The sequence below is a fragment of the Schistocerca serialis genome, chromosome 9, assembly GCF_023864345.2.
Source record: "Schistocerca serialis cubense isolate TAMUIC-IGC-003099 chromosome 9, iqSchSeri2.2, whole genome shotgun sequence".
NCBI classification, from domain to species: domain Eukaryota; kingdom Metazoa; phylum Arthropoda; class Insecta; order Orthoptera; family Acrididae; genus Schistocerca; species Schistocerca serialis.
The window spans coordinates 280,850,605-280,874,498 of record NC_064646.1 but is presented as its reverse complement, the minus strand read 5'-3'; the positions used below and the strand labels follow the sequence as shown (position 1 = coordinate 280,874,498).

Sequence of the window (23,894 nt, the reverse complement as noted above, 5' to 3'; positions counted from 1 at the left end):
CATAGCGTTGTACCAACTTTTCAATAGCCTCATCATAGAAGGCAGTCGCCAGTGCTTTCCGCCAATTCTCCACGCTGGCCTACACCTCGTTGTCTGTGTCAAAATGTTGTCTTCAAAGACAGCGGTTCATGTGACCAGAGATGAAACTCAGGGGGAGACAATTGCGGACTGTATTGTGGCTAATCTCACATTTCCATTTGAAAACGATGCAGGAGCATCTTCATTGCCCCTGCAGAATGCGGCTGAGAATTGTCTTGAAGAAGAAACAGCACGACAGTTATGTAATGTTAGCTGCATAGCTTCAGGCGAAATTTCTCACCAGGCCCTCGTACTTGGCGGCAGACACTATTTTCTAGACATCTTTACGCACTCACTGCGAGCTCAGAAATGAGAAGAGCGACGTGATGCTAACTGGGGTTATACTAGAGACACTACCCAACACATCTGTGCAAAGCTTTATCGGATTTTCATAGTCGTTTCCATTTCGCGACCGATCGGACCTTACTTTTGGAATAACCCTCGTACATACAGTACATGATAATGGAAACAGACATTCCGAGCACATCTTCCTGCAGGGGCAGCTCGAGCCACGGCCTGCAGGAAGTATCACTATGCCAAAACCTGATTGGCTGAAGACAGCTATATAGGGGCTAGAACCAGCCCCGAAGTTCAGTTCCCACCGGATGCCGACCGCGTGTACTGCGACCGTTGAAGATTACGTCTTCGTCTCGGAATTGGACTGTTACTAGAGTGTGAGTGTGTTACCACGAACCTTTGTGGAAAATTAGAAGTGAACTTTTGTTTGCCTCAATTTGGAGACTTTTACTGGCATCGTTATTGTTACCTTTCGTTTGTATGTTCAGTCATCAACCTTGTGAACCTACATCAATAAAAGCTGTGTTTGTGAAAAATTGCGAATTGTCAGTCACAACAGTAATACGTCGCACATATCTGAAGATGTTATAAATACACAGATAACTGTTAATCACTACTTATGGCCACCTGACAGTCACCCACACTCAACAGCGACATTTAACACAGGGCCATCACACTTCGCAAAGGAGCGGTCCCACTGTGCGCGAAGGAAGAAAAACCTCTCCAGTTAGGAGGCTGAACATACCCCTCGGTGACTCACAGCCATCATTGCCATGCGGGTAAAGCAGACAGCAGATTTAGGCCATTTGAAATCTGCGGATCAATAACTTCAGTTGGAGCTAAGTAACGAATAAAGCATTGCTAATAGAAACTTGCCTCGAAATGCAGTGCTTGGGCGTCTACATTCATGCCTACCATTCATGTCGATAGCGATCTGTCTCGAAATGGACCCTGTGGACGCAAATTGACGATTGTTCGTAATATACATTTTGAAAAATAGAAAAAAAAGACGCACCACGAAGGAATTATCTGAATGGCACGAAAATCGGTAGATGTGATCTAAACGTACACACAAAAAATGATTTCAGTGTCAGAAAAATTGGATGATTTATTCAAGAGTATGAGCGTCACAAATTGAGCAAGTCAGTAAAGCTTCCGACCCTTATTCGGCTTGGTCTTGATTGAAACAGGTATTGGATGTCCTCCTGAGGGACGTCCAGGCAAATTCTGTCCAACTGGAGAGTTAGATTGTCAAATTCTCGAAATAGTTGGAATGCCCTGCTCATTATGCTCCAAAATTTTTCAAATCGATACAGATCTGGTGACTTGCCAAGTCGAGGCAGGGTTTGACAAGCGCGAAGACAACAGAAGAAATTCTCATCGTGTACGAGTGAGCATCATCTTGCTGAAAAGTAAGCCCAGGATAGCTTGCCATGGAGGGCAACAAAACTGGGCTTAGAAAATCGTCAACAAGCCGCTATGCTGAAAGGATTCTGCGGATGACAACCAAAGAGGACTTGCTATGAAAAGAAAAGTTTGTCACCACAGACCATCACCAATGTATGTCAAGCCGTATGACGGTCGATAGTCAGGTTGGTATCGTACCACTGTCTGGGGCGTCTCTAGACACGTCTTCGGGCTGGAAACTCAGTGACTAGAGTAGATGATAAGTCCAGCTTCGAACTGGCCAGAGAAGAAATATCTTCGGACGACTCAGACAGAGGTGGGATACCAAGCTGACTGTCGTTCGTCACGTGGCTAGCAGCCAGGAGCGATGGTCTGGGGTGTCATTTCTTTTCATTACACGATCCCTCAGAGCATCCTTGCAACACAGCGGTATGTCGACGATGTTCTACGCCTCGTCTTTCTGCCATTTATGGAAAGCCATGAGAGACTCTATTGCTTGTCTTCGTTTCTTGCCAAACCGCACTGTAGCGACCAAGGTCGCCATATCTCTCCCCATTTGAGACTGTTTGGAGCATAATGGGCAGAGCCCCCAATGATCCTGGGATTCTGACGACCTAACGGGCTAACTGTATAGAATTTTGCACGACATTCGTGAGGAGATCTAACGACACTTTTAATCAATACCAAGCCGAATAACTGCTTGCATAACGGCCAGATGTGAACCAATACGTTATTGACTTGCTGAGTTTGTGAAACTCTTCCTCTTGCATAAATTATACAAATTTTCTGGAATGGTAATCATTAGTTTCTCTGCCCATGTGAACCAAACCTATCTATTTTCCTCCCGTTCGGATAATACCATCGAGGTGCATTCCTGGTGGAGCGTGAATCATACTCGTACCTGGACGCAGACGAGGAACTTCTTGACCATGGAGGGGGTGAACTTGGCGAAGTAGGCGGGTGTGGCGACCGACGCGTCGAGCACGTAGACGTCGCCCGCGACGCCTGTCTGCTCCTCGAGCAAGCGGATGTCGCCCACCATGAAGATGAGCTTCATGCCGTCCGCCACCAGCGGGCCCTGGTAGTCCTTGGTTTTGCCGTTCATCACGATGACGCGGCGGCCGTTCGGCGTCAGGCCAGGCAGCGGCGGGAAAGCTCTGCAACCAAAACAACATCCGTGCTAAAGGCTCGAAGACACGGAGGATTCAATGTCTGTGTCACATTATTATCACGAGTGCCTGGTAAACACCTGCAAAACATCACAAACTGTTTGCAGATGACGATGACGTTTACTGTGAAGCAAAGTCATCAGAAACTCAAAACATATTGCAAAATATTTTACACTAGATATCTGGCTCATGCGAAATGTGGCCATGGACTCTGAACGATAAAGCATGTGAGCTACTCCAAGTGAGTGTCAAAACTATTTCATCAAATCTAGTTTTGACTATAAACATTGACTATAAACAAAACATTAAGGAAAGGCAAACCTACATTTCTAGCATTTGTAGACTTAGAGAAAGCTTTTGACAATGTTGACTGGAATACTCTTTTTCAAATTCTAAAGGTGGCAGGGATAAAACACAGGGAGCAAAAGGCTATTTACAATTTGTACAGAAACCAGATGGTAGTTATAAGAGTCGAGGGACATGAAAGGGAAGCAGTGGTTGGGAAGGGAGTGAGACAGGGTTGCAGCGTGTCCCCGATGTTATTCAATCTGTATATTGAGCAAGCAGTGAAGGAAACAAAAGAAAAATTCGGAGTAGGTATTAAAATCCATGGAGAAAAAATAAAAACGTTGAGGTTCGTCGATGACATTGTAATTCTGTCAGAGACAGCAAAGGACTTGGAAGAGCTGTTGAACGGAATGGACAGTGTTTTGAAAGGAGGATATAAGATGAACATCAACAAAAGCAAAACGAGGATAAAGGAATGTAGTCGAGTTAAGCCGGGTGATGCTGAGGGAATTAGATTAGGAAATGAGACACTTAACGTAGTAAAGGAGTTTTGCTATTTGGGGAGCAAAATAACTGATGATGGTCGAAGTAGAGAGGATATAAAATGTAGACTGGCAATGGCAAGGAAAGCGTTTCTGAAGAAGAGAAATTTGTTAACATCGAGTATAGATTTAAATGTCAGGAAGTCGTTTCTGAAAGTATTCGTATGGAGTGTAGCCGTGTATGGAAGTGAAACATGTACGATAAATAGTTTGGACAAGAAGAGAATAGAAGCTTTCGAAATGTGGAGCTACAGAAGAATGCTGAAGCTTAGATGGGTAGATCACGTAACTAATGAGGAGGTATTGAATAGAATTGGGGAGAAGAGGAGTTTGTGGTACAACTTGACAAGAAGAAGGGACCGGTTGGTAGGACATGTTCTGAGCCATCAAGGAATCACAAATTTAGCATTTGAGGGCAGCGTGGAGTGTAAAAATCGTAGAGGGAGACCAAGAGATGAATACACTAAGCAGATTCAGAAGGTTGTTGATTGCAGTAAGTACTGGGAGATGAAGAAGCTTGCACAGGATAGAGTAGCTTGGAGAGCTGCATCCAACCAGTCTCAGGACTGAAGACCACAACAACAACATAAACAATACAAATTTAAATGTTTTCGGTTCAGCTTAGGGATTACAATAACGAACAACTTAAATTGGAATCATCACATAGAAAATGTTGTTGGGGAGGTGAACAAAAAATTTCTTTTCATTAGCAAAACACTTAGAAAATGCAATACATCTGCTGAAGATATTGCCTTCACTACGCCTGTCGGTCGTCTTGTGGAGTAGTGCTATGCGGTATGGGATACTTACCAGATAAGACTGACGGACAACATCGAAACAATTCAGAGAATGGCAGCTCATTTTGCATTTGGACGAAATAAGGGACAGAGTGTCACATATATGCTAAGTATGTTACGTGTCAATCATTAAAACAAAGAAACTTTCCGTTTCGGCGAGGTCTTTTAGCATTACTCGAAATGTCTAAATAATTTGCTGTCTCCCACTAACATAGAGAAAAATAATAACCAAGATAAAACATGAGAAAACGGGGAAAGATTTCGGCTTTCATTTTTTTCCCGCGTGCTATGCGAGAGAGGAACGGTAGAGACGTAGTCTGAAAGTGATTCTATGAAACCGTTGCCGAATAGTAAATCATGAATTGCAAAGTTACCGGGTACATGTAGAAAAAGGATGGTGAGATAAATATTAAAATCGTGTGTGTCACATCTTACATATAAACTACGAGTGATTACATCCTCGGCTCTCTCAAGTAAACGAGTGGTCCAGAAATAATCTTTCGTAGTCTTTCACTCTGTACAGGAGTGAGTTACGGTTCGAAACTTTTTCGCAGATTAAAGGTCGAATGACAGTGGAGGCCAACGGAATGGAACAGAAGTAAACGTGACCGTCAAATGGTGTATTCACAAAAAACGCAACGTCACTTTGCGTAGCGCAGCAAAAAAATCTGGTAGTCCGGTTATTCTACGTCTACCATCTGTGATACAAAAAGTCAGAATATAGTATCAGAATTAAGGAACTACCAATGATAGGCTTTTTTAATGCCCGAGGCAAAATTTACAACCGGTGTTGTTGACAGTTGACATAGGTTGTATGGTAAATTTTCACGCTACAGAGAAATCAGCAAACAAGAAATGTGACGTCCAAATATTTCAAAGCATCAGCATTTATTCACTCGGTAAAATATATACGAAAGCCATTAAAAAAAGCTTGTACACAGAAACTAGTATCTTTATTTCAGAAATATTGCCCAGCACTGTAGGGCTATTTGTCCCACTGTGGCACAAGGCGGTGAATGGCCAAGAAAAAAAGTGTACATATAACTGAGACTTTATAAAAACTGGGAATATTTGTCAAATAGGAACATCCGCGATCCTTATACAGATCCCATACAAAATTATCTTAATTTTCTCCAGTCTGCAGACCGCTGCAGCAAATTAGACAGTTTTTAGGACAAGAGTCACGTAAACAGCCAAAAAAAAAAAAAAAAAAAAAAAAAAAAAAAAAAAAAAAAAAAATTACTCTGTCGAAACAAACACGTGTAACAGAAGTTCGTAGTTAGTAACGTGCCGATTAAAACTGCAAGTCAGCGGCAGTAACAGAGTAACTCCAAGGGATGAAAAGAGACATTGCTAGGAAAAGTAATTTTTGAAACAAAAATCTGCGACATAAATATTTCCACATTCAGTCTACAACCTGTTCCTACACTAGTGTCTATTTCCAGACTGAATCAGAGCATAGTTATATCTTTCAAAAGAGGGACCGTACGCGGTAGAATTCGTAGAGGAACAATTCGGCTTGGTGTTCGTTATCACGAAGAGAAACTTGTACAGACTACCATTCCGTTTTTCAGCAAAGTGTCAGTGCGACGTGAGAGGATGTGTAAACAATGACAGTAGCTTATGTGTAAGCAGCTGTTACGAAAGAGATAGTAAAGACTTGGAGTCAGCTGTGCTGGAGATCGGAAAGTGTATGGCGTACGCTAGACCAAGGAAACCTGTGTACTACACGAAAAGTGAAAACGTACGGTAGTAGTCTTCGATTACAGCTTTAATCACCAAAATTAGCCTGAAAAACAAGTGCCATCAGCCACTTGCGGAGATACGTTAGTGGGTAGACTACTGAGTACTTGTCGTTAGTCTATTAAAGAGACTGTCTAAGAAATACTTGAGAGCCTTATACTGGATTACTGCTCAAACGTGTGGGCTGCATTGGTCGGACTAATGAAGGAAATCTGCCTTATAGGACGAATGACTATGCAAACAGTCACCGGGATATTTTCGACGCGTAACGAATGTGCCGAAATATTTCGGATGCTTCGTACTTGATGAAAGATGTCTCCCCAAATATCTTTCACGAGGTGCTCGTCAGCCATGACTTGACTGAAACGCAAAACGCGGACAACTCTCTTCTAGAAATAAGCACCACGTGTGACTATATTTGGTGTTATCAGTAAGAACCTGCCACTAAACGACATAATGCAGAAACGCGCATGATGGGTCAACACTGTGACGACATAACAGGCCTTCTAGCTAGTGTGGCGGGCGAATGTGTCTAAAGGAATGACTTTTATAGTAGTTTCACACGGATGTATGAACGTTACGTGTGTTGTACGCTCCTACGACATCTTGTCAAAAGTATCCGTAAACCACCATGTCGTGCGGAATCAGCTAAATCCACGAAAGGCGGACCCGCAAGTATAAATGGTAGCAGCGAGTGTCGTGTTGTCGGTAGACAAGCAGTGACATTCCTATGTAGAATGGAACTGGCCTCTGCCTGTCGCAAGACGCGACGCACCGCCATAAAAGAAAACGTTGAATATTGTGTTGACAATAGAGTAGCAGTGACAGCGGAGTAGGTCGGTTAAGAGAGCTCAGTGACCTCGAACGTGGAGTAGTCATTGGATGTCACCTGAAGTCAAGCGGGGGCATTTCAGCCCTTCTAAAGCTGCTCAAGTGAACTGTTGATGATGTGATTGTGAAGTGGAAACGCGAAGGAACAAGCACAACTACACGAAGATCAAGCAGACCTCACGTACTGATGGACAGAGAGCATCGAGCATTGCGGAAGGTTGTTGTGAAAAGTCGCACCAAGTCAGTGGAAAATATCACTCTTAAGTTCCAAAGTGCTGCCAGCAATCTAGCTAGCAAGGTCGAGCGTAGTGAGTTAAGCAGAATGGGGTGGAGTGGTGGAACAGCTCCACACATTTCTGTAGTCATTGCTAAGTGACGGTTGAGTTGTTGCAAAGAGCACCGCCACCGTACAGTCGATGTCTGCAGACGAATGATTTGGAGTGATGAATGGCGGTTTAGTCTGTGGCATTTTGGTAGAGGGCTTTGGGTTTGGCGAATGCGAGGAGCATGTTACCTGCCATAATATCTAATGCCAACTGTGAACCTCCTCCATACTTGGAGGAGGTGGTGTTACTGTATGGGAGCGTTTTTTGTGGTTAGGCTGTGTATCTTATTGCTCTTAAGAAAACACTAAACTCGGGAGGATATGGACAAATTTTACAGCCTTGTGTAATGCATACAGTAAAGGAAAAGTTCAGAGACGATGGTTGTTTGTATCATCACGACAAAGTACCGTTTCATAAGGCAGCTTCTGTTAGGCGATGGTTTGTGGACTCCTGGAGTGGACTAGTCTGCTCAAAGACCCAAACTGAACACTATGGAACATCTGTGGAATGAGTGATAACGTCGTCTTCCCTCCAGAGCCCGGCGTCCAGCATGACTATCTTCTTGGGTTTCGCCTCTTCAGGAAGAATGGACTGTCATTCCACCACACGCATTCAGACACGTTACTGTAGGTGTCCAGGTACTTTTCAGCAGATTCTAGACTACCTAAAGGGGTGTTGCGATGGAACAGATGAACGTGCAGACACTTACACGTTGTCGAGGATCTCCTTCAGCTCGGGCCGTGTGACGTCGCGGTCGGTGAAGAACTCGGGCAGCGCGGCTCGCATCGTGAAGTACATGTCCAGTTTGCGCTTCGTCTTCTCCAGCGAGAACTTGCACCCGCGCAGGAACGTCATGATGCGCTGGTCATCTGCAGGACAAGGAACAACGAATAAAAGTAACCGAGCATCGTTTATATAGTCTGTCATGATGTTGGTATCAGTGATATAAATTCCAGTTAACACTAACGGTAATCATACACACATTGTACAAAAATTTGTTAGGCAAGGGAGATATTACAGTCTCTAGCTTTGATAACGGTCGCAATAAATCACCAATTTTCAAACAGTGTGCCAAATCCACCTGAAGCCCTTGATAGATAATTCATCTCGTAGAGATACCTCAGTGCGGAGATATTAACTGCTAAGTTTCACCCGCTGTTCAAATTAGTCGCAGAGACTCGTCTTGGGGTTAAGAGAGGCTGATTTACCAGGCTAGTCGAGGTGAGGAGCTAGCCTGACTTAGCTGGTGCATAAGTTAGCAGCGTTTTTGTTTTACATGTTCGTATTCCGGTTGCTATGGTTTTACTTACCAATTGCCTTTTTTTGTAGTTTACTGTTGCCATTTGAGTTTACATATTGACATTTGGTCATTTGCAGATACGAAGTGGCGTTGTGGACGCTAGAAAATGGAGTGTCAGATGGAGAAATCGGAACATTTCCGACATATCCATCTGTTTTTGTTGAATTGGCGGCCGCTGTGGCCGAGCGGTTCTAGGCGCTTCAGTCCGGAACCGCGCTGCTGCTACGGTCGCAGGTACGAATCCTGCCTCGGGCATGCGTGTGTGTTATGTCCTTAGGTTAGTCGGTTTAAGTAGTTCTAAGTCTAGGGGATTGATGACCTCAGATGTTAAGTCCCATAGTGCTTAGAGCCATTTTTCTGTTCAATGGAGGGATGATAGCAACGGAGGCAACTAGAAACATGTGCGTCATGTTTGAGGATAATGCCACTGGACAGAGCATGGCAAGAAAATGGTTTTCTCGTTTTAAGGAGGATCTTTCTGACATTAGTAACTCTCCACATTCAAGAAGACCTACATGGTTTGATGAAGATCGTTTAGACACATTTATACACAATGATTCCCCGTGAGTGTACACGTGATGTGGTAGGTGAGATAAATCATGATCTCTCCATCATCGTACGACACTTCCATCTAATGGCGGAGTTTAAAAAATCGCATTCCCTACACAAAATCACAAAAATCACTGGGTTGCCACATATGTATCTCTGCTTGCTCATTATCAAATGGTTCAAATGGCTCTGAGCACTATGTGACTTAACATCTGTGGTCATCAGTCCCCTAGAGCTCAGAACTACTTAAACCTAACTAACCTAAGGATATCACACACATCCATGCCCGAGGCAGAATTCGAACCTGCGACCGTAGCAGTAGCGCGGTTCCGGACTGAAGCGCCTAGAACCGCTCGGCCGCTCCGGCCGACCTGCTCATTATCACTGGCTCATAAACAATACCCACCATTTCTATCCTGTATCGTTACTTGTGACGAGAAATGGTGTCTTCATACTATCATAAAGAGAAGAAGGAAATGGTACCTCCCTGTACAAAGACCTGCACGCATCCACTAAAGATAATGGTATGCATCTGGAGAACAGTGGCGGTGTGGTGCACTAAGAATTACTTCACCGCCCCTGGTAACTGAGTGGTCAGCACGATTAAATGTCATACCTAACGGCCAGGTTGCGATTCTCGGCTGGGTCAGAGATTTTCTCAGGGGCTAGGTGTTGTGTTGTCCATATCATCATCATTTCATCCCCATCGACACGCAAGTCGCCGAAGTGGCGTCAACTCGAAAGACTTGCACCAGGCGAACGGTCTACCCGACGGGCGGCCCTAGCTACACGGCATTTCCAATTTCTTTACCGGTGTGTAACCATCAACGCTGACATTTATTATCAACATCTGTGACGTCTTGCAGACGCAATCCAAGAAAAACGACCAGGAAGGCTGCATGAAGTGATGCTAATCCACGACAACGCCCGCCCGCATTCTGCTAGAATTGGCGGAAACCACTATAAAGGCGTTGGGTTAGGAAGTCATTGTGCACACCTGATCTTGCGCCATCAGATTTTCACTTTTTCTGCTCTCTATCGAACAAGCGTCCTTCCTTTCCATATGTAAATGCGCTCCGAACACGGCTCGACGACTTCTTCGCCTCAAAAACTCGTGATTTCTACAGTCTGGGAATCGAAAAGTTACCCCGGCGTTGGCAGATTATATAAACAGTGAAGGAGAATATATTACTGAAGACTGAAGTCTCTGTTATATATATATATCTGATTTGTGACTTATCAGACTTATGGAGAAATGCTACGCACTTATGTACCAACCGAACACTCTGTCAATAATTTAGTTACAGAAGTAATACACTACAGCAGTTACTAGTGAATGTATAACCTGACTCGCTCCACAACCTCGAGAGCTCTTCTTCATGATGGTGAATGAAGAAATGTTAGGGGTTATTATATGACTGATATATGCAATTAAGATGCCCCTGTGTACCAACCGACAGAAACAGGCAGCACGATGTATCTCGTTGGTAAGGTGCTCACAAGTTGCTCTCCGATCAGAGCAGAGCTGGGAAGTTTTTCACAGACAAACTATCTAATGTGGAACGTGTGGCAGGGCTTATCAGCATCCGCCTTTTCTGTTCATTTCAATGGCACATTGTTTTGGTTCAACAGACAAAGTCAGCAAAAGGTCATTAATAAGAAAGAAATGTTTGCTGACGTGGAAAAGTTAACTGTGTTGTAACATTAGTCCATGGAGAAGTGCTGACCGCCAAAGGACGCATTTCTAGCAATGGGATGTATTACCACAAACGCTGGAAGGCCAGAGTCCCATTATTGAGATCTGTTGTGTTTACTATCGTATGCAAACATCCACACCCTATCCACGATTGTCGTGTGAACGATTGAGTGACATTCATTACATGCACTACCAGTGACAATCCTTCTGGTGTGTCTTACATTCTTACTATATCCTGTAAGTAGGCTGTTTAGTTTTTTATGTTGGTAACGCCATGTAGCGCTCTGTATGAAAATCACTGGCTGTGCTGTGTGCAGTCTGTGGCTGGTTTGCATTGTTGGAATTTGCTATTGTAGTGTTGGGCAGTTGGCTGTTAACAGCGCGTAGCGTTGCGCAGTTGAAGGTGAGCCGCCAGCAGTGGTGGATGTGGGGAGAGAAATGGAGGAGTTTTGAGAGCGGATGATCTGGGCGTGTGTCCATCCATTGTAACACTGGATGTCATGAACTGCTATATCTATAATGACTTTTGAACACTATTAAGGTAAATACATTGTTTGTTCTTTATCAAAATCTTTCATTTGCTAACTATGCCTGTCAGTAGTTAGTGTCTTCAGTAGTTTGAATCTTTTATTTAACTGGCAGTAGTGGTGCTCGCTGTGTTGCAGTAGTTCGAGCAACGAAGATTTTTGTGAGGTAAGTGATTCATGAAAGGTATAGGTTATTGTTAGTCAGGGCCATTATTTTGTTGGGATTTGTGAAAGTCAGATTGCGTTGCGCTAAAAATATTGTGTGTCAGTTTAAGCACAGTCATTTATAATTTTTCTAAGGGGACGTTTCAATCCTTACGTGTAATAGTTCCAAGGGCACAATTTACACGAATACCCTGATCCTGTCTAATACGTAGCTTTGTGTAATCAGCTACGTACCGTATATGCATAGTATTATCAACTGTTAAGTATTTATTCCATTGACTCGCATTGTTTCGGTGCTCTCGAAGTTCTTTTACCTTTTGGACGTAAGTGTTCATTACTATGTAAGTACAGAATGGTATTGCGTATAATAGTCGGGCACGAAACTATATTGACATATACGCATAAGAACAGGCTCCATGAAGCACACGATCTGCTTTCTGGGAGGCGCGGTTGCAGCGAATTAGAGTCGAATTGTCGCGTCCTCCTGTGCGGAAGGAATTCCTAACGCGATCGTCGTCTGCACTGGACTTGATGTGAAACGATGTGCAATCGGTTTTGAACTCAGTTTTTGTGTTTTCCGTTCGGTCTATTGAGTAGTAAACGGTGCCAAGGAGATGAGAAGTCCTTAGCTGGTGTCCTAGCAGTCTGAAACAATTAAACTGGAGCGGTTGGTTCCAGCTGATAGGCGCAAAAGAAAGCTAACTCCTCCATTTGTATTCCGTTTTGTTGGACGGGTAACTCGTGTAATCGGCTCACGACTTGCATCCATTCGCGTCACATTTAACGAGTTCTATCTTCTGATACACTGTTACGTATAAATCTGAGCCATAGTCGCCAAGGTCTCACCTTTTCACGCAATGCAAATCCATCTTTAACAACAGAAACGAAACTCTTCACTCACTCGAATTTTCGACAGTCATAGACACTGAAATCTTGCACTTATTGCACAGCCCTCATCCTTCCCAGAAAGGACGCCGAGTTGCACAAATACAGTTTTTTTTTCCAACAGTACTGCTGAACGGCTTCGCCTTCGTTTTCTCAGCTAAGAGTAGCACATTAGAAGTAGGATACATTCCAGCATATGCTTTTCATTTCTTTCACTACACGCTTACTCAAAACAACGCAGAAAACTAAATTGTTCAAACACTCATTACGGCTGTAAACAGGATTAGGTTAAACATTGAGCACATTCCTACACGGCCTGCAAAGCTCACACTCAATGTTGACTCAATGAACATCCAACAAATAATATTTTGTAGCTATGTTTCGGCTACATATTTTGTAACTAGATAAGGTAGTTAGTATGAAGGTCATGTTGAGGACCATTCTTTATTATTGTCATTGATAAAACAAGTTATGTTTCGTTTAATGAGAGGAAAAGAAAAGCTCGGCAACACGAAATTACTTCCAAGGAAGGTATCTATTTACTTAACAAATAGTAGAATTTTTTGAGTTTATTGGATTCTGGTCTCTTACTGCTTTGTTGATGATCCTTTACCGATAACAAGGAATTAACTGCAGTACAATACTAATGAGTGGCAGTTACCCCTAAATCAGGCAAAATGTGATTTAATACAGGTGTGTAGGAAAAACAATCCTCTAGCGTTGTAATACAGCGTTAGTGGTGTGATGCTTGACGCTGTCATATAGATTACAAATCTAACCGCACCGCTACTAGGGAAGGCGAGTGGTGCACTTTGGTTTATTGGGAGAATTCTGTGGATGTGTAGCTCATCTCTGAAGGAGGTCGTGCACAGCACAATCGTGCAGCCCGTTCTGAAGCACTGCTCCAGTGCTTGGCACCCCCAAGAGGTCAGATTAAAGGGAGACAAGAAAGAAATTCAAAGGCATCCTGTTAAATTTTTTACCGATAGACTCACTAAACATGCTAGTATTTCAGAAATGCTCTCTTAACTTAAATAGGAATCCCTGGAGGGAAGAAGACATTCTTTTAGCGAAACACTGTTGAGAAAGTTTAGAGAACCAGCAGAGCTGCAACAGACTAAAGAACCATTTTACTGCCACCAACGTACATCTCGCGTGCGGGTGGCGAAGCAAGATAAATCAGGACTTGTATGGATGGAACCATATAGACAGTGGCCCGTCCCTCGTTCCTTTTGTGAGTGGAGCAGGAAACGGAATAACTAGCAGCAGGTACAAGGTATCCGCAAATACAGGAGGTTCGGCGGTAGTAAAACGCCCCACTCGCCTTGGAACAACTTCTCTACGGGACGCCAGCCGTGGCTCAAACATCATCGTTTCTTCTGTAGTATGAACTGGACTCTGTTTTTTGCTGCATTATTTGTATTGAATCTTCGTTCTCTTGGTGAAATATAAGCTGAGCTAATCTTCTATTTACTGTGTTCACTTGTTCTCTAATCATTTCTGCTCCTGTCCAGCTTTCCTATGACGACATTTGCCACGCCACTCTGTGGCCCGCCTATCCCTACCAGTGTGTACTAAGTGGTACAAAGTACCCTCCGCCATGCACCGTACGGTGACTTGCGTAGTATGTATGTAGATAAAGAGAGAGAGGGTTGTACACTTTTATCTGTCTTCACTTTAGTTGCACTGATTTTGCAATGAGCCTTTTATTTTTGCTGACTGTCTGAGGAAGTGTTTGCCACGAAGCACGATAAATCTCTTTAAATACTATGTTTTCAACAGGTTATCGAATATTTCCTTTTGTCACTCTCTACATTTTTCTATATTGTGTTTAAATCTCAGAGGAATACTGCACACAAAACTCCCTGTTTTATCCACTGGTGAATCTGATAGGTTCCAGAGAAAAGGAGTTCGTTCTGAGTAAGAAATGACGTGGAAATATCCAATATTACTGGTTACTGGTCCATTCGTTCAGCCCACAACTTTGGACAACATTTCTCGTGACAAGTTGAATGTGACCGGGCCTTGTAGCAAGACTGAGTACAATTAACAATATTTTAGTACGCTTTTTTGTACTATATTGGAACATTTACTTCGAGAATTGTTATGAAAATAGAGCCTGCACTTATGGCCATTTTGAAAATTTCTTCCACAACATCAAAACAATCGTCCCTCAGCTTTGACTAAACAGTTACACGTGACTCGATAAATACACGAACCAATATGCTCAGCATTTCGACATTCACTTTTAGGTTCCCATGTAAACACAGGCAATTGGTGAATAATATACTTGCATTAGCGAAATGTGGTAACTATTAATTATTGGCTCTAAGCAATATGGGACTTAACATCTGAGGTCGTCAGTCCCCTAGACTTAGAACTACTTAAACGTAACTAACCTAAGAACATCACACACATCGATGCCCGAGGCAGGATTCGAACCTGCGACCGTAGCAGCAGCGCGGTTCCGGACTGAAGCGCCTAGAACCGCTCGGCCACATCGGCCGGCTATTAGTTATTTATTGTACACAGCATCTGGTGCACAGGTCGTGACTTAAAAAAATAGCAAATGCTGGTGGTGAATAAACGTAGTCAAACTGAGTTTTACACAAAGAGAGAGAACGCCTAGAGGGCGTGAGACATCATACTCTTGGCCTCACGCAGAGCCACTGCGTACCTAAACCTCTGTCCACGTTTAATTTCATTACGCTAATGGACAAGGCGTCTAGCTTCAGTAGACGGGAAGTTTTCAGCTAAATCCCAACGAACAGGAGATGGACCATGTAACTGAGAAGTTACATACATGCGGAAGAGGCTATGATAGAGGATGTGTGATACAACATGAAGAACCTAGTAAATTATTCAGTATGTTTTATTTACATTAACTCAGTCAGCTATTCCGAATGACTTAACAAAAAATTAGTATGAAATTATTAAAACATTAATTCTTGTGACAACTGTCGGTCCAGTTGTCAATGGCTATCCTTTACTGGTCACTGCCTGCCGCTCTAGCGGCGCCCTGGCTTCAACAACGTACACTGTTGTGCGTGACATAAGACGAATGTTTTAATTTTGACAGCTAATTCACTACTCTTCTAGTCTGTTACGTACATGCCATTTCATGAGAAAAAGTCCACTGACATTTTAATACGTATGTAATAACCTATCTGTAGAATTATATAGGTTTACCTGTTTTTTCTATTATATTATACCTGACACTGTGTATTACATTTGTTTTGTCTATACTCCGCTGTATAAATGCTTTCCAGATATGAAGATGGGAACACTGATTACAGACACCGGTTGCCGAGAATAAAAGTTATTGAGAACGAAGCCTTTCGCGACGGCACTGTTGTATAAAACATCCTCGGACTTCTTTCCGCCTCAGCTCAGAGTAAAACATCGAGCTTTCCACGATTACCGCCACCGTCTGCGTCAGGAGCAGCTAATTCTCAAAACTGCTGCTGCGCTGGCCTTATATAGCCCAAAGAGGGCTTCTGATTGGTCGGCAATTATGTAATGCTGTCGCAGATGGTGTCAACGTCTGCGCTAGTGACGCCACAGCTCCCGTCGTAGCGTAAACATTGCGACGAATATCTCTGGATCTTCTCTACATCGAAAGCTCGCATCCATGCAACGTTAAGATTATATCTGCTGCCACTATTGAAGAGCTTCTCACATGTTCTTATTTCTACAGCGTCTTTAATTACAGAGTACCAGTATATGGGAGCCTGGGACAAAACTTTTGCTTCGTCAAACAGTATTTTGTGTTTGCTTGTGAGTTGTGCTCAGCAACTGCAGATTTATCCAGTTATCGATTTTTAATATGTCTTTGATGTTCTGCACAGCGGATGGACTGACCTATATTATTGCTTCCGCACTGACAAAGGACGTTGTAAATCCCAAGAATCCTGAGGCCGAGACTGTCCTTAACAGGGTGTAGCATCACTTTTCTCTTCTTAGGAGCCCTGAAAATACATCTGATACCTCGGCTTCCAAGAACTCTGCCTACTTTGCTGGATATTGCTCCGCAGAAAGGAAGGAATACAATCGGTGACTCGTCACGTGAATGTTCAACATTTTAAAGTTTCCCTTTCTTAGAGAAAGCTTACTTCGTATCACGTGACCCCCAGCCGTTCTTTGGGAGAAGATATTTAATATGATCAATTTTGGAATCCACGTGGTCCTCGCAATAAACGGTTTTTTCTCTGTGTACCAATCTATTTAAATGTGCTCTTTTGTGGACTGAATGGTGAAAACTCTGGGTGCTAAGATGCAAATCAGCGTGCGTCGGCTTGCGGTGCAATGAATGGCCGCGACGTCCATCTGACTATCGATGCTCCACAATAACTAAAAACGGCAGCCTTTCTTCTTTCTCCGTCTCCACAGTGAGCTGCGTATTTCGGTGTATGCTATTCACATGTTCCTGGAAGTGCTCAAGTACTTCTGCGGCGTGTGACCAAACCCCAAAATGTTCCATAAAATAATTTGCTGGAGACAGCGGAGAGTTCATATCCACTCCCTCCGTTATTTCTCCTCAAATTTACCGCCGTACAAGAAGTAGGTGGTAGTCAGAACATATATCGCTTCCCACGCCCGGGTTCCCGGGTTCGATTCCCGGCGGGGTCAGGGATTTTCTCTGCCTCGTGATGGCTGGGTGTTGTGTGCTGTCCTTAGGTTAGTTAGGTTTAAGTAGTTCTTAGTTCTAGGGGACTTATGACCACAGCAGTTGTGTCCCATAGTGCTCAGAGCCATTTGAACCATTTCAGAACATATAGGAACAACTTGATCGTTTCAGGAGGAAAATGCTCTGTCAGCAGTTTCAATGTGTCCTCCACAGGAACTTTCGTAAATCCTGAGACCACATGCAGGCTGGCTAAAATATGGCTTGGGCCAATTGTAATCTGTTTGATCTGTTTCCACAGTCAGCTTATCCTAATGAAGATGATGGAGATAATAGTCGAAAGCTCGAGATTTCACCCTTAACTGACGCGCCAAGAAGTCCGAGAATGTTTTATACAATAGAAGTTATTATTAGCAAGCTTGGCAAAGAAGTTTATCTCCACTTAGATATTATCACAGATCGATCCTTGCTTCTCAGAATGAGTAAAATAAAGGGTATCGCTATTTATCGAAAAGTGGCTCCATCGATACTTTCGGAAACGTCGCCAATTCTGCAACGAGAAGGTGCACGCTGCGCTGAGGCGGCATGACGGACGTACCCTGGAAGTCGGGGAGATGCGGCTGCTTGGCCAGCCAGTCCTTGATGTGCTGGAGCGCGTCCTCGCGCGTGTTCACGTCCTCGTTCAGCTCCTTGCGGATGTGGATCTGCAACTCCGGGCTCGGCTGTACCAGCGTCATCTGCAAAACAAACCAGTGGTCACGTACAGGTAGGGAAGACGTGACAAATAAATGCTAAAATGTCACATAATTAATCATCATAGAAGATTTCTACATCACAGAAAATGTGCAATCAGAAGGAGGCAAGGAAGTTTAGGGTTTTAACTCCCCGTCGAGGAAAATGTCATTAGGTACGGAGCACTATGTCGAGTTAGGGAAGGAAATCGGCGGCGTCATCCACGGATTTCCTTACGCACCTTAGAGAAATCACAGAAAGCCCAAATCTGCATGACGTCCGTCTAGGATCTGAGCTGTCCCCATTCTGATGAGTCCAGTGTCTTACGATCGCGCCGCCTCCCTCCTTGATGCCGTTCGTCAGGACCCTTGCGTAATCATACACGTGCGAGTGGGAATAACGTTCTGAGGGTTCCTTACCAACCTAATTGTTGTTGTTGTTGTGGTTTTCAGTCGAGAGGCTGGTTTTCTGCAGCTCTCCATGTCACTCTATCCTGTCCAAGCTTCTTCATTTCCCAGTACCTACTGCAACCTGCATCCTTCTGAATCTGTTTAGTGTATTCATCTCTTGGTCTCCCTCTACGATTTTTAACCTCCACGCTGCCCTCCAATACTAAATTGGTGATCCATTGATGCCAGTTATATAGAGAGCTCATCTTTAGGTTTCGATGAGTGAGTTTGCAAATATCGAAATATGAGACATAAATGCTGGTATTCTTTGACTAGTTTTTTTTATACTTCAAGAGCACCGTAGACTTTAGTACGTGTCCTAAATTTCAACATGATATCTCTGTCCCTTCCTGAGAAAAAGAGAGTTTGAGTGAACAGACAGACAGACGTGTAAAAGAGTGAGCCTATGATGATGTTTGGTTTGTGCGGCGCTCAACTGCGCGATCATCAGCGCCCATACAAAGCCCCAGTTTTTACACAAGCCAATCTAGCCACTATCACAAATTATGATGATGAAATGATGAAGACAACACAAATACTCGGTTCCCGGGCAGAGAAAGTCCCCAACCCGGTCGGAAATCGAACCCAGGACCCCGTCTGCCACAGCTTTTTCATCTTTTTTGTCGTATTTGGTTGTAGTGGGCGCCACATGACATCCGTTGAAAGTTCGTTATTGACCCCTTCACAGAGGCCAGACCAGACCTAATGCGCTGACCCACCGTGCCGGCCGCTAGGCCACGAGCTGCTTCTGAGCCTATGAGGGTTCCGTTTATACCGACTGAGGTATGGAACTGCAAAAACTAATATTTTTGGTATCTATAACAATAAACTTGTTGGAAAATGTAATCAATAATGAAAGCTGTGAAAACAACAGTAATAAAATATTATACAGGATGGTCAGAAACAGTCTGAAAAACTTGTAAGGATTTTAAAAACTAGGTTGTGCTAGGATAGAATTCTTAAGAAAAAATTTGATACGCTGCGCCCTTTTGTGCGTTAATTATCACTGAAATTAGCCAATCAGGCTGTTGCGCAGGCAGATTACAGCGGCCAGCCAAATGAAATTAGTGTCAATTGTTCTCAGAGCGTGGATGACTGCACGCGAGACCGCTCTGCCTTTGGCTACGCTTCGACCCTTACTACCGTCCCACGTTAAGTTTTTGCATGGTTGTCTCGGTAGGTTTTGGGAAACCAAACGAAGCACACGTTTGGTGACACCGTCTCTCGCGGGCCACTTGAATTTGCTCCCACAATCGCCACATTGGCTAACTTCAGTGCTCATTAACTCGGAAACGGTACAAAGAATTGATTTTTTTCCTAAAAATTATTTCTCAGCACAGTCTGTCCTGCAACTGCCTTACAAGCCTTTCAGAGACTACCCGGCATATACATGTCTTGATCGCAAAAAAACACTTTTATTCTAAGTGGTGACCGATTTCGACCCGACCTGGATCATCTTTGGACTATACTCTAGTGATCACGTGCGGGTACTAAGGAAGGAAACAGGAACTGGAGATACCAGCTACTGTTGTTGACATGTAACCTATTGCGCACAATTTGAGTCGTAACACGACGTTCTGTGATTGCAAGAAAAGCATTATTTAAGATGGTGGCGTTGCTGCCAGGGTTCCTCCGAGCCATAATCTGTAGGTAGCGGTCATTCACTGCAGTAGTAGCCCTTGGGCGGCTTGGGCGAGGCATGTCGCCAACAGTCCCTTCTCTCTGTATCTCCCCCATGTCCTAACAATATCGCTTCGGTTCAGTCTTACTTGCCTGGACACTTCCCTTGGTGAGAGCCCTTCCTGGCACAAAGTAACAATGCGGACGCGATCGAAATGCGGTATCGACCGTCTAGGCATGGTTGAACTACGGTCAACAAGGGCCGTGTACCTCCTTCCTGGTGGAATGACTGGAAGTGATTGGCTGTCGGACCCCTCCGCCTAATAGGCGCTGCTCATGCATGGTTGTTTACATCTTTCGGTGTGTTAGTGGCGTCTCTGAAGAATCAAAGGGACTGTGTCTGTGATACAAAATCCACAGCCCACGTCTGTCTTCAGGAGTACGGGGAACTGGGGTGATCCTAAACTTTTTTTTGACGTGTGTAGTTACATAGCTATCGCTGCTGCGCCCGATATTGTTACAAAGATTATCTGTGAAAACAATCCCACCAGCTTTTTAGACGAAACGATGCTTCAGTTTCATGCTTGTGAGCTTATGAATCTGGCGACATCTCTAATGTATTAGTATCTTTCTTTTAAACAGAGACACAGTTCCTATTACAGATTACTAGGGAATGTAGAGGGGGCTTAATAGACAATGTTTTGATAATGGGTCGATGCCCAGAAATGCGCCGTTTGGAAATAAAATAATTTTGGACTAAGACAATGGTTCTGAGAAAATGGCACTTTCGCAGCTAGGAGTGTTGATTGTGGTGCTCCATGGACGCACAACAGGGTTTGCAGGCCGTGTGTGACAGCAGGCGTTGCAGATACACCTTGTGCAGCGAACAACGGGGTCACCACGTGGAGCGTCTCCTGTAGTTCACATACGTCAGGGCTGCCTGCTTACCGCGCAGAGAGAGATTTGGAAGTGATGTTAAATTCAAACTTACTTTACTTTCAGACGATACATTTCCGGACATGGGTTCCCCATGAGTTCTGTATCTACTGAGTGCCTTCTGCAACCCCTAGAATCTTGTAATAAGAGTTGTGACACACCGTGCATAACTAAAATCACCTTTAGGCTCTAACACGTTTAAGTGGATGAAAGTAGCCGATATCGATTGACAGTGCAACCAGTGAGTTCTGGAATCAGTCACCGGTTTAAAGTACAGTATATGTTCGGAGCGATTTAAGGTGAAATAATTACATAAATGTAACCGAAGGTAAGAGAGATATCAGACTTACCTCTATTGGGAGAATCTTAAGAAAGTGGAATTCTGGCGCGAATGAGGTCGCTTACAGAAACACCCTTCGACCAAAACTTGAGATAAGCATCGTTCGATGCCCTGGTACCAATACTGACAAACAGAAATAGAAAGGATTCAACGGAAGGCTACGCGCTTCTTTATGCTTTCGTTTAATGACCACGAGAGAGCTGAACTACTCAACAAGCTGCAGGGGAAGACGCTAAAAGAAAGAAGAACTATTGTCACAAAAATCAGAGTAGCTACATCCCAAAATACATCAAAAATTGTATTACATGCTCCGACAAACATGATATGTAATGACAATGATCCTAAAATTCGTAACATTCGTCCTCATGCATGGAAAATTCGACAGTCTCTCTTTCCACGTACCATCCGTGAAAGAAACTGGAATGTAAGAATATGAATCATGTACACAACACACACTTGGCTACACGTCTTATGGTGATTTAAGCTGTATATACAATATGCAGCTGTTGGGTCAGTAAAAACTCATTGAGACAATAGACGTCAAACGGTGCAGCAAAGATTCATCTTCCGCTGTAGCTGGTCTTCTGCTGTGGTCAATCTCGGAAGTACTTCGAGAGGATATGATATCGCTGCTGTTAAGACAGATGTGAACTCGTTGTACTTACGTTATACCAGGTAGCTTCTACAAGCAGACGTAATGTCCAGGGTAATGACCAAATCTGCAGCTTTCTGGTTCTTTAAGTGAGCGTTTGTCAATGCTACTTGCCGTCGTTTGCTTGAGCAGCACGTTCAGGCAATAAGTTTACCGTTGAAAGTATGTGAGACGTGCTCGCTTAGTGTTTCGTCTGACAGGCTGCTCCACCAGTCACTCGCAATCAAGTTCTGAGTCGCTCCGACCAGCTGCTGCCCCCACATTAGCCTTACGAATGACTTTATGTGCACATTGTATCTCAGTTGTTAACGTAGTGAAGTAACAGTCTTTCAAGAGCCTGGGAAATAAATTAACACTAAGTCCGTGACTGACAAGGGGCCTTACGAACTTTCCCTCAGCGATATGATTGGTATTGACAGGGTGTGTAGGGCACGCGGACTTTAACATGTGTAAACAGGAAGAAGCAACTCTCAACCGCTTTCGAGAAGATCGAATATGAAAATTTTAGACGTCCTTATATACTTTGTATGAACACAAATATTCAAGCAGTCTGCAGTTGGGGGAATAAACGTGCAGTGGCAGACGCGCGAGATCTCTAGATCGAAATTCGCTGCCCGTACTTTTTCTTCATTCCCAAGTATTTATAGCACCAGATTCATTATGACACCGCAAACTATCAATATTCGACAACACATTTATTATTTACGTAGTATTTATCCTGGAAAAGGAAAAAAAATATTTTTTCGTAAAGAGATAGGCATCTCAATTACGTATGTACCAAGCTTCGTATCGTCCACCATTGCCTGTGATTCTTGCTGTTCCTTATCAATTGTCAAGCAGTGTAGATGTACCATAGAATCGGGCGGGTAAAACTATAGAAACTTTGTATTACACAGAGGGCTATCAAAAATCTTTCTTCCCACATACAATTCGCATATGGAATAGGCAAAGGGGAGGGGAAGGAGAGTGGAGGTTTACGGCTCTGCTCCCAGCGTACTTTCAAAGCCCACCACACATTGGCTTATACTGTAGCTCTTGATTGAACGGCCCCAGAGATTTGCGCGGACGTAATGGAGTTCCGGGTGTAACACGTGCGGTATACTTTCATAACAGAGAGCGCTCTCCTCTCACTTATAACTGGAAGCAAGCCTGAACCCGTCCGGTGAGTTCCTTGTTCTCTGCCGTGGTGGATCAGCTTGCGGCGCACCGCCTGATCACCTGGGCAGAGCACGAGCTTCATATCTGGCGGTGAAAGCTGAAAACCCGGAACCAGGACTCCAGTCGGAAAGATTCTGCGTACAGCGAACAGAAACATGCAACTAGCAGGGCATTATGCTCGGCTACATTTCAGGCAGTTTCTTAGAAAATAAAGGCTGTCGGAAATTTCCATCTTTGTCTCGGGTATTCCTGTGGCGAGACTGCTTCTATAGACTGAGTTGCCACAATAACTACATCTACGTTTAACTCCGCAAAGTACATCGCACTGTTTGACGGAGGAAACATAGGTTACGATAACTGTTCGTTCAAACAAAGCATCACCAAGGAGAAAAACGTACACTTCCAAGATATCCGCGCTGAAATCGATCCCGAGTGACTATTGGGTCGTTATTCTGATAGTATCTAGTTATGATGTTCTGAATGTACAATTTATAAACTTCGCTCGCCCTGGTCGTTTGTCATTCACTCCACTTCACTGCAGCTGCCTAATGCCCCAAGAGCAAACAGGGGATATCTCTCGGCTCTAGCGAGAAGTTGTATTTAAACATTCGTACACAGACTCATCTCACATTTCTAACGACGCCTGCGAGGGTGTGTCATTGTGTTGCTCTTGCAAAAAAATGGCTCTGAGCACTAGGGGACTTAACATCTGAGGTCATCACTCCCCTAGAACTTAGAACTACTTAAACCTAACTAACCTAAGGGCATCACACACATCCATGC

At 43.8% G+C, this 23,894-nt stretch overlaps 1 protein-coding gene across 2 annotated transcripts in view; it reads right to left on the bottom strand.

Moving 5' to 3' along the window:
* The window catches only part of LOC126418778 (alpha-tocopherol transfer protein-like), a 135,518-nt gene that overhangs the window by 17,245 nt on the left and 94,379 nt on the right, over window positions 1-23,894 (bottom strand). For both annotated transcript variants that reach the window (XM_050085706.1, XM_050085705.1), the window contains 3 exons: window positions 17,823-17,961; window positions 8,188-8,347; window positions 2,684-2,939 (listed from right to left, as the gene is read on the bottom strand). In XM_050085706.1, the coding sequence (XP_049941663.1) occupies window positions 2,684-2,939; window positions 8,188-8,347; window positions 17,823-17,961 (555 nt within the window). The remainder of the gene's footprint in view (window positions 1-2,683; window positions 2,940-8,187; window positions 8,348-17,822; window positions 17,962-23,894) is intronic.